General features: G+C 43.9%; 1 protein-coding gene across 2 annotated transcripts in view; it reads right to left on the bottom strand.

The window, feature by feature from the left end:
- Nucleotides 1-7,417, bottom strand: part of scube3 (signal peptide, CUB domain, EGF-like 3) — a 413,853-nt gene extending 406,436 nt beyond the window's left edge. Inside the window, exon 1 of one of the 2 annotated variants that reach the window (XM_038819916.1) lies at nucleotides 6,494-7,417. In XM_038819916.1, coding sequence (XP_038675844.1) covers nucleotides 6,494-6,593 — 100 coding nt within the window. In that variant the 5' untranslated portion in view covers nucleotides 6,594-7,417. The remainder of the gene's footprint in view (nucleotides 1-6,493) is intronic. The other variant, XM_038819917.1, reaches the window with a different exon arrangement.
- Between the last annotated feature and the right edge of the window lie 4,745 nt (nucleotides 7,418-12,162).

The following is a 12,162-nucleotide window of genomic DNA, read 5'->3' as shown; positions in this document are numbered from 1 at the left end:
TTAAAGACAAAGTCAAACCGCCAGTACAGGCAGCTTGGCAGAAATAAAGTGACCTCGTCTTGTGTGATTCACCAATGACACCCATGTCAGACGGAACAGAAATAAAGCTGGAATAAAATGAAGTAAAATCAAACGACCCAAACTCACAACCCAACCCTCCACACGTTGACTTTATTAACTGTGTCACAATGTGCAACTAAGGTCAAAGCCAAAATACATCAGACAAGAAAGAACATCTTGTGTCTAAGAAATCACAGAAGAAAGGGCCATTCAGCCCTTTGCGTCCGGGCCCCTTTTGCTGAGCCTGCACAAGTTGGTAAATTATGATTTTTTCTTTGTAGTTTTGATGATACATTAACTCATTTCCCTCTCTGCAGACGCTGACTAACTGTCTGTACATTTCGGTTCTTGTTTCAGATTTCCAGCATTTGCTGGGCATTTTGCTGAGTTTATTTTACTTTCACCAATGCAACCTGGTTAATCCCTGAGGCAAGATTGTGCAGACTTGTCCCTGCCCCCTTCCCGAAAGGTCAAGCTAGTGAAACTTGCCAGCCTTGCCGAGCACAACATTATTCATCCATGACTATTTGCCTCCCTTTACCATGACATTTCCCATAGTCCCAACAGCTCAGGAGCCATAGTGTTCCCACAGAACTCAATTATCTCTATCTGTTTTTTATCTTTATAATGCTCAATCCCATTCTTAACCAGATATCCACCCAGCTCTTCTTGTCAAACGGCATTAATCAACAGAGCATTAACTACTTTAGCTGGGAACCCATTGCACATATCACAGCCAGGTCGTGTGACACAGGAGAACCCAGAAAGGGGAAAGGAGAGAATCTCATCCTCAGAGGAATCAAAGAACAGGAGCGAGAAAAAATAAAACTTTAAGCTTGAAGAATATTTCAAATTCCAGCACTCTGATCTAAGCAGCATTGTTGCCAGACTGCAGAGATTTCAGACTGTCTGAAATCTTGGAACAGCTTTCTCAAAATCTCTAAAATCATTTTACACACGCACATACACGCACTCAGAAACACTCACACCACACACGTGCGCACACTCTCTCACATGCACAAACACACAACACAGACCCACGCAGCACACTCACACATGCACAAACACACAACACAGACCCACGCACGCACTTTCTCTCTCGCACACACAGGCACACATCACAGACCCACACACACACACTCTCTCTCTCACAGACACGCGGACACAACACAGACCCACGCATGCACACTCTCTCCCACATGCACAAACTCATATCACAGACGCACACACACACTCTCTCTGTCTCACACACACAGGCACACATCACAGACCCACACACACACTCTCTCTCACACATCACAGACCCACTCACACACACTCTCTCACACACACACACAACACAGACCCACGCACACACTCTCTCACACATACGCGCACACAACACAGACGTACGCATGCACACTCTCTCTCACATGCAGGCACACAACACAGACCCACGCACACACACTCTCTCACACATCACAGACCCACACATACACAATCTCTCTCTCACACACACACGCGCACACAGCACAGACCCACGAGTGCACACTCTCTCTCACAAACAGGCACACAACATAAACCCACACACACATTCTCTCTCCCGCATAGACACACATGCTCTCTCACACATGTGCGCACCGCTCTCTCACACACGCTCTCACACACATGCTCTCCTCTCTCACACACAAACTCTCACACGCGTATGCTCTCACTCTCTCACACACAGGCTCTCACTCACACGTGCTCTCACACATGCATGCTCTCACTCACACACACCGCGTGCTCTCACTCACAAGCATGTTGCTCTCACTCACACACATACGTGTGCTCTCACTCTCACACATGCATGCTCTCACTCTCACACACGCGTGGTCTCACTCACAAACACACAATGCTGAAATCCAGAGAAAACAGACACTCTCCCATACACACTCACATACAAAGCCAAAATCCAGGGAAAAACTTACTCCACAATAAACTTTTGGATACCAGCTGTTTGAGGATTTCAGCCTCTTAAACATTATTGAAATGCTCTTTAACCTGCTATTTGTGCCCCACTGTGCATCATTTTAGAGAAACCTTTGCATAAGTAGCACTAATTTGGCTGTGTGTTAGTGCACAATAGGATTACTGTGGCTTTGAATAATGGCACTTCCACTCTCGGAAACAAAGGCAACAAAAAAGAAAAACTGGACATCAGTCGCTTATCGCCTTTGAAGGAAGCAAATATAAGTCTCTTTGTCAATCCCCATCTGTGATCCTTAATTAACTCATTTTTTCCCCTATATTATTATTCATCACAATCTCTCTTTTAGTTGGGATTATTGCCCCCGAATCAAATCATAATATTCTATACAATACTTAATGTTCTTAGTTGATCACAAACTCAGTTGAGCCACATTCACAGATTTGCCTGAGCCAGTTCTATCATTTCCTAAGAAGACCAAAGGAAGCTGGAAAAACTCAGCCGGTCTGGCAGCATCTATATCATTCCCTCGTTTGACTAGCCTTATTCTCACCTCCCCTCCAAATGACAGACCCGAGATAGGCAAGGAGGGAGGTACATGGGCTGCATGTGTTTTCATACACCTTTGAGAGTGAAAAGGATTAATAACAAACTTTGGCATTTCAGTAACACCCAGCAGTAGTTAAAACACTCCCCAACCACTGCTTCATGACTCAGAATTATACAACACAAATTCAGGCCATTCGGCCCAACAGGGATATGCCGGTGTTACAGCTCCACTTGAGCCAATAGGGGCCTTTCATTACACTCGTGGAGCTTGCATTGGCCAGTTTCACTGCAGTCGGGTGAAATTACTTTTTTGCCAGTAGCCAGTGAGTGGCCCAGCAACAGCAATAGCACTAGGCTCACATTACTTGATCGCAGTCCATGAACTGAACTGACAATTTTAATAATAAATTGGACGGTACACACAGATCAGCACATAACATTCAGCAAAAGGGCTTTTGTGTGTGCTAGGATCATTCAGCTGTCAAGGCTGATGGTGCAGTCAATAAGGTAGCACTGCCCATGAACAAGGTTACAAATCGCGGCTTTAGAACTTCATGGTTCTAACTGCTGCTGGATCTTCTCTATGATATAAACAGGGTGATTCCTACAGCACCGATGGCCAGAGACACCATGATATAACATGCCATTGAGATAAGGAGCTGCCTTTGCATATTGCTTAAGTGAAATAGCACTAAATTTGTTTGTGTTTAGATAACCTTTTCTCTGTCTGTTTTTATATTAAATATCAGCAGTGTAAATAATGAATGACCCTCTGGCTCATTGTGTGATACACCACCCAAATGTAGTACAGAAACAAGCAAGTCCCAACTTCAATCCCCTCTGACTACTGAGTTTTCTGACCTCAGAGCGTAGCATTAGGGGCATCACCAATGAGCTTATAAAAAAAGAGAGGAAGTGGGGGTGGGGGAATGTCATCAAGGGTTCCTGATTCTCAACATTATTCAGTAATCATTATTGATTTTAGCCCTGGATGGAGATCAGTTGCAATGACCCAGCAGCCTCACCATACTCCCCCCCCCCCCCCCAAATCGGCAATAACCTGGCAACATCCTTCAGCCCCAGTTTAAACGTAAAAGATTGGTCTCTCAGATGATGTACCACAGAATTGGTGTCGCTCACAGAACCAAATCCCTTCATGAACCTCTAACTTTGCGAGAGCCCTGGAAGAATCTGCAAGAAATTAAAGAGTTTGCATGCCGACAATCTTAAGACTTTTGCTAAGCTGAGAAAGGGTTAATAAATCTTATAGCTAAAATGCCACAGCTTCAAATTGCACATGAAAACATATTTGCTTCATGTGTTTACAAGCAACACAATGAAAACTACTGAGGGCAGGCACTGAGGGAATCCAACTCTTTACTGCTATTCATCAAATTCTAAAAAAGGGGACCGATTGCAGCTGAGAACTTACACTAATTATTTCTTGCAGAAAATATTCACAACTGAATGGTGACAATTTGTTAAACCTGATTATTTGAAAGCTAAGCATTCAGGATATTACCAGCTTTGTAGTGTATGAGGCATGGAGAGTGTTAAAAATTCACAACTAATTTCAAGCAGCCAGTATACTCATTTCACTGTCAGAATCCTCCATACCCTCCTCACCCCCCTCCCCCCCCCCGACACTCATTTATTAAGTAAGTGTGGATGACCTACAACCCACTCATTTAATGAGAGGTGTCTCGCTTACACATGCAGAGCGTCTATAATGGGAAACATCTTTTGTTCTGCACCAAGGATGTGAGCACTCAAGGTTGAACTGGGTGATATTCCGAAACAGGCTACAAGATTATTTTACTTGAGTGAATTTCCAACAGTTGTTGTAAAATACTTGGGAAACAATCAAACAGATTTTTTTTTAAATCTAAGAGATTTAATTCTTGAGTTGTTGCGTCAAGTGTACACAATGTGCAAAACTGCTCGTTGTTTCTTCTAGTACTTTACTTGCCCCATTACAATCAATAAATGTCATCCTGTTAAAGCCCCACTGTCACATTAGAAGTCAAATCAGATTTTTAAATGGTGCTGATATAAATTTATTTAATTCTCTTTGCAAGGACTTTTGCAAAGGACTGCCTCCAGCAAACTTTATGTTGGAGAACTAAATGCTTATTTAATAAGAAACACGATGACACGGATATACCATCAAGAATGCTTCAGAAAGTGATTAAAAGCAGTCTGAGATTTGGTCAGAAAAATTAGATCTTTGTGACAATTCAGTTGGAGACGCACCCTCGAGTGATACTGATCCATACAGACCAGGAAGGTCCAAGTTCGATCTCTGGTCTGTGCCTTTTTAGTTTATCCCACCGAGGCAGTATCCAGAGCACCAGAATTGGCCTCACTGTCTTTAGGTTCGGGATAGAGGGAATCTGCCGGTGTACCTTTTCCTAGTCACTAATCAATGACTCCTGTTAACATTTGTAAATGTTGGGTGTGGATATGATTGGACTGGGGCAGTGATGCTCCTCACAGTCAGATAGTTGCTGAGACGTGCTGGTTAAGTATGTGAAGAATGGCAGCTTGAGTGAGGTACCAGATCATTCCAGCACACGAAGAACCATAACCATTCTCTTCAGAATAGGACAGAAGAAAAATAGTTAACTGTAAGTGTAGCTTTTCACTAATTTATTAGTGAATTATATTGCACCTATTAGAAATTATTCAAACAACTAAAAACATCTCACGTGCTGCACTCACTTAACATGCCACAGCTTTTTACAATGTTTGTGGCTAGTCATGGCCCAGCTATCAAACCCAGTCAATCTAATGTAACAACCATATATATATTCAGCGATGTTAAACTATGCTCAAAGTGGTGAAAATTCTTGGTTAAATGTTCACTCAGCACTTTGCACAGTAATGTGTCACATCATACTGAATAAGTCCCAGCTTGTTCAGATTACATTTTTCAGCAAATACATATGTCAGTCGGCCAGCTAATAAACTAAAGACTAAAAACACATTGCAGTGTTTGTTTTGCTATTGTTACAATGTCAGCAGACGCAAGTAAACAGGATCTGAAAAGCCAGATTTGAGTGTGTGTTCGTCAGTATTGTACTATGTCTGTGCTGGCTGGATGTGACAAGCCAATTGATTATTTAATTTTCTACTGACTTACAGTTTGCAAGACAATGAGCCAATTATAAATCAATTAACTGGCATCTTGCTGGTCCTCTGTAAATGTGTGAGGAATACCAAATGCTGAATTCACCCAGCATAAAATAATGACACTCTATATAAATATCTGTTCTCATCCTTAAATCTACTATTGCAGCTATAATGAGCAGCCAGTTCTCCCGAAATGTACGGCAATTATCGAAAACCTGAATTCATTAAATAATCCATGGCAAAATTCATTGGCTGACCCGCAAAGGTCTGTGACATACTTCCCTTCAACTTTCTAAAATAGACACAGATGGGAAACTTTTATCAAACTGGAACGAGAAAGAAGATGCCCTGAACATGTCATGTTTGGAGGATAGTGCTTTTGCGAGAACAGAGGATAAAATCATAGTTAAAATACCTCAAAGATTGTCAGCTTCCCCCCCCCCCCCCCCCCCACCTCCAGGTATTTAAATGAGGCATTCATCCAGGATACTGAAACATTTAAAAGTTAGCCCCAAATTTTCTTTAAATTGGACCCAAATTGCAAAAACAAATTATGCTGCCCAGTTTGCCTTTTCTTTTCTCTCCCCCCCTCAGCAGAATTGTTGATCTTATTTAAACACATGCCCTGTCTCACACAGACAGGCGAATCCCTTGCACAGTCAGACCCCTGAGTTCCCTCCATTCCATGATCTAAAACTCAAGGGTGAACAGATTCGCAGAAGGACAATATATATATGCATTTGAAGTGAGGGGGGGGGGGGGGTGTTGGAGAAAAAAGAAGAGGGACTCTTAAGGCTTCCTTACCTTGGTTAGCCTTGCTTCCTGCGGTGCTTAGGGTTCTGAGGAGAATGAGCAGCAAACAGTAGCAGCCGGACAGACGGTCAGTCCCCATTCTGTTCCGCATTTTTCAGATGAGTCTTTCTGAGAAGGGGATGAGAAGCGATATTTTTTTTCCAACAACCGCCCCCCCCCCCCCCTCACTCCCTCACTCTCTCCTATTGAAAGTACTGATGGAGCTGTAAAGAAACCTCGATCGGAGCCTCCCAAGTCAGTCAGATCGCCCTCTGTGGGATTAGAAAGATGTACTCTGTCCTGCTCATTTGCTTTAACACAAGGGTCTGGGATATGGGGAGGGAGGGAGGTGAAAGGAGGAGGGGGGGGGGGGGGGGAGGTGAAGACAGAAAGAGAGAGAGAGGGAGGGAATCAGAGATGGGGAGAGGGTGAGTGTCTGAATCTTACACTCAATCCGAAGAGGGAAAGAAAAAGGGGGAGGAGGGAGACACACGCAATGCTTCCAGTCTCTGCAGGAATTTACAATCAACTGCCCCAAAGAAATTCCTACTGGAGAGAGAGAGAGAAAAGGCTGGACGAGGACTTCCAGTCTCCATGGAAAACGGCTTCTCTGGGATCAGGAGGTCAGGACAGGACCATGTGCAATCAATGGATCGATAAAGGCAGGATCATGGTCGCTGGGCTAGCCCAGCCAGTAGAAAATGCACAAATCCAGCAAGCAGTGAATGGACCTTCAGAGTCCGCCGTCAGCAGCAAGTGAAATATCACAGAGCAAAGTGATTTCAATGCTTGGCTTATAGTGGATTAAAGACGGTTCGGGTTGCAACACCAGCAGTACAAGTTCAATGCTTGTGTTGGGGATTTTTTTTCCCCTCCCTCTCTCTCTAAATAGCACGTTATTATATTAAACACCTACCCTCCTTGGAAGTAAGAACTTGAACTAAGCGATTCAGAACTCAATTTAAACAAGTGCCTGCAAATGAACTGGCAATTCCTCTTAAAAGTTCAAACGGGGTCAGCCCGCGGAGAGAACTCACTCCAATTAGTGAGCGGCGACATGCCCATGTATTGAAGGGGGCAGAGTATTTAAATAAGTCCGATTATATTGTGTCCCCGCGGTGCAGTCGATTCACACTGGGGGACAGACAGACAGCTCCATGCAAATTCCCCAGCTCTCATTCCCACACTCGTCAGCGCGATGGGGGCGCCACTTTATCTCCTCCTTCAGATCCAAATCCCCCTTCGATCTCTGTCAGTCAAACGGGAGGGGGGGGGGTTGGGGAGAAATTGGGGGAGGTTCATTGCAGGGGGTCAGGCAGACCCACACTGATTCCTGGGGGGGGGGGGGGGGGGGGGGGGTATCTAGATGGACAGAGATGTCACTCCCCCCCCCCCCCCCCCCAACGCAAGGTAGCATGATTATCACCTCAACTCTCCAGCTCAGTTAGTAAACGATGGACACTTGAAGAAGGGGATGTGTTTATTTTTTTTTCCAAGACTGTGAAATGCTACTTGGGAAGAATTATTTACAATCACTTGTCATTTACAACACACACATATTGTCTCCCTGTCACTTTAATGCCCGTTAAAGCGGGAACTCACTGCTAATAAACAGTATAATATCTGGTTGGAAAATGAGATACTAAAATAATTGAAGTTTCTAATTCACAGGCTGCTGTAATTAAGGGACATTCTCGTACATTCTGCAATTCTATTGTGTTGGGACAGACCATTTACAATATCATGTTCCTGCTGGAATATATTTTGACAAATTTACCTTGAGTAAAAATATACGGATTTGGACAAGCTAATGTAGATATGTGCAGTATTCTAAATCAGTGTAATCAAAGGACCTATGGCAATGTTTTTTGTGTGTGTACATGCCCATGTATTTATGTGCATGTACATGTGCATATGCATGTGTTTGGTTGGGCAGATGTATGCGTGAAGTAAGGGTAGATCAAGTTTAGTTAGGATTTCCATTGAGCTGAAATAATCTGCAGATATTAACTGTCCATGCTCAGATAAAAAGAGTGACTTCCCAGCAAGGAAATAGTAAGCAAAATAAAATGAGCAGAGGCTACAGTGAATGAAGTGTTATGTGTGTGTGGGGGGTGGGGGGGGGGGGGGGGGGGGATCTAAAACAGGAGAGACAAAGGGAAAAAATTGTTTCCACCTTGTTTTATTGTGTCATCCTGAGATTAATCACAATTTCCCCCAGGTGTTTCACAAAACCTGGCACAGAGGAATCTCCTACCTGGCACTGATGTTACTGTACTGAATATCTTTTGAGGGTAAAGAATATAAGTGGAGGGAGTTGTGTCAAACACTTGTTTGGCAACAGCTAGAGTATTGTGTGCCGTTCTGGTCAACACACAATAGGAAGGATGTGATTGCACTAGAAAGGGTGCAGAGGAGATTCACCAGGATGTTTTCTGGTCTGGAGCATTTTAGTTACATATAGTTACAATATTGCAAAATTATTTGGGATTTAAAATGTAGCCTTTTCAAAACTATTACATTGCAGGTTGATTTTGTAATGGTAGAGCATGCTGTGTGCATTGCTGGAAATGGTCACCATTATCACATGATGTTGATCAGAGATGGCATGCACAGCCTTTGTGTCCACAATACATTCTCTTGCTTTATTTGCTACATGTTGGAGAAGAAACATCTGAGTGGGGCCTAATTGGATCCCAGCTCTCTTAATCGATGCACTACTGATCGATCAGTTTGAGACATATGCTGCAGAGTGAGAAAGGATCCCTTTTGAGGCAGGGCTGCACATCATCAACCACCACACCCATTGATTCAGACATTCCCCAATCTACTGGGGAGCTGAGGATTAGACAGCAGCATCAACAAATCCATCCATTGATTTTTCTAGGTGATAGCATCACACAATGAAACTGAATTTGAACTGCACATAGAAGTTTCCAGCAAATGTGCAGCATATCACGCCAGTTATAGCATGTGAGTTATTTATCACTATCTTCACTGGAAAGCAAAGCTACCCACTTCTAAATACTACATCTGAAGTCAGTATCAGATCAGGATTGTGCACGTGCTGATGTGTAGGCCATTACAGCAAAGAAATACTCAGTGCACCTATCAACTATTTTGAAAAGGATTGACAATTTCTGTGCTTCGCAGCCTGAGGAAAGATTGGGCAAACAATCATTTTTCTCATTTGCGTTCTCATTGTCAGCATTGCTAACTCCCACTCAGTGCGTCATGGACTAGATATAAAGTGAAGCTTCCTCTACTTCAGCCCCAAAAATCCTTCTTAGCCTTGACCTCAGGAGAGCACCCATTTCTAACAGCAGTGTCAATTTTCGTCTCCCCTCATCAACCATCATTGTAGCCTGTCTGAATGAGTTAACAATTTAGTGCTAATGGATGGTGATTTGTTGGTAATTTAATACAGCTTATGCACAGGGATGGTAACTAAAAGGGTAATCCACCCCCCACCCCCTAGTTGTTTTAATCTATTTCTTTGTACCCTTGGTCTCTGCAGGCCCCTCACCAACAGCAGCTGTAGGGGAGGAATGTAGCCTTTTCCGAAGAATCCACTAATTTCAGAACTTGCTGGTTGAAAGTGTTCCTTTCCCGTCCAAAGGGGACGTGTCTGGTTTCTTTACACTGGCATGATCAAGAGCAGGAATTCAGCAAAGGTGAAACTGGTAATTTAATACATTTATCTCACACATGGGTATGGGTATAATAATGCAGGAGTTAAATACTGTGAAATGTATTCAGTTTCATATTACTCTGATCAAATTCAGTGTGCTCTAATATAATTGCAGCTTTAGAGTTAGGTTCAAATAAATACACAGTGGCAGTAACCGGTGCGGTGGCTGGCTATTTACAATTGTAACAAGGAGCCATTACAGTGATGAGCTGTTACAGGTGCTGGGTACCATTACAAGGCTTTTGCTGCAATTATATTCTATTACACTAGCTTGTTACGAGATAGTAGTGGTCTGTTACAGAACTCACATTCTATGAGAGGTGATAGCTAATGTTACAAGGTTTGATACAGCAGTACAGCTCTATTACAGTACAGAGATATTTTCTTGGGATTTGTTACAGCTGTAATATTTTATTATTGTGAAGTCGCCGTAGTCCCATAGGCTGCTTGCCCTTTTGAAGAGGAGGGTTGACTGCTGGTGATTCATCTGAGGATCGCCAATACCTCAGCGAGGGACTCAGGGAATAACCACAGCCGGGACGGGAATTGAACCCGTTGGCCTCGCTCTGCATCACGAACCAGCTGTCCAGCCAACTGAGCTAAACTGGCCCGCGGCTACATCACCCTCCACAGGTACATCGGATTTTTAACTTTCTGCCTTCGTGCTAAATTAGGTTATGCTTACTTGATCTTAAAAGTCAGAACATAGTAAATAGCTTTCCAAATCACGCAAAACAGGTATTTGAGTGTTCGATAATGACACTGATAAGGAATGCGTCCCAGCAAGAGCTGATGCCACCCTGTTGGCATCTGTTGTACCTGAAAGTGGTATATGGTTTTCAGAAACTGCAGCATACTGACAGTAGTTAGTGACGATATGGAGAGTAATGCTGATGGTTATCAGTCTCTATACTTGCAGTGGCCTGTGGCTAGATCCCAATCAGTACTCTGCTGTCTTAAGTTGGCGTATCCCGTTGAAACTCAATCAGATACATTAGCTTGTGCATTATAACTGGAGGAAAAGCTTTGGGGTTCAGGAGGTGAGTTACTGCAGAATTCCCAACCGTTGAGTTTTGTTGTCATTGACATTGTCTTGGAGAATGGTGTGGGAAGGTAGAGAAATACATACATACCGTGGTTCTTGATTACTGCAAGCACCTTGTTCTGATCCGGTTAGGAACCAGTAACTTTTCGGTTAAAGTAGACTGTGGCTATTGGCTGCATTGCGCCTGAAGGGCAGGCGACGTAGCCGGTAGATGCCGGGTGAAGAATCCCCGCTGGCTTCCCGGCAACCAGATCTCACGAGGCGTTCCGATCAGGATCCTGCCCACAATGGATGTGAGCAAGCCTCGCGCACCTAATCAGTTTTAAACCCACTTAGGTGGGTTCACCTGGGATCTATTGGGCTCCCAGGATCTAGCGGTTTCCCAGGGAGTCCTCAACTGGGAGCCATTCAATACTGGCCCACACAAACGTAGGCCTGGTGGAATTGAACCCGGGTAGGGGGGTTTCCCGGGCCATTGGAAGCCACTGGGTGGCCAGGGACAGGACAAGGTGGCCCCCTATCTCTTCCCCTGGAATGCAGGCACCTTGGCACTGCCAGGCTGGCACCTTCTCACTGCCACTCTGGCACTACCAAGGTGCCTGGGTGGCACTGCAAAACCAGCAGGAGTACTGCCAGGATGGCAGTGTCAGGATGCCCAGGTGCCAAGGTGGCACTGCCAAGGGTCAGGGCTTGGGAGGGCCATGCCCATGAAAGGAGGGTAGAGGGGGGTATTGAGGTAGCAATACCCGATCACATCTACCACTACTAACTTATTATCTGCAGCTTTTACCAAGTATTAATATTTTGGTATATACTGTAAGTATTTTCACCTAAGATGGAAGAATTGTTTAATCAACTAACATTTTTTATTTGCTACACCAAATAGCATGCATGTGATGCCAGTCTATTCAGAGCTGTTTATCTAAAGTTCACTTGCTTGCTCCT

Source organism: Scyliorhinus canicula, chromosome 15 (assembly GCF_902713615.1).
Source record: "Scyliorhinus canicula chromosome 15, sScyCan1.1, whole genome shotgun sequence".
In the NCBI taxonomy this organism is placed as follows: domain Eukaryota; kingdom Metazoa; phylum Chordata; class Chondrichthyes; order Carcharhiniformes; family Scyliorhinidae; genus Scyliorhinus; species Scyliorhinus canicula.
This window is presented reverse-complemented; position numbering and strand designations above follow the sequence as displayed.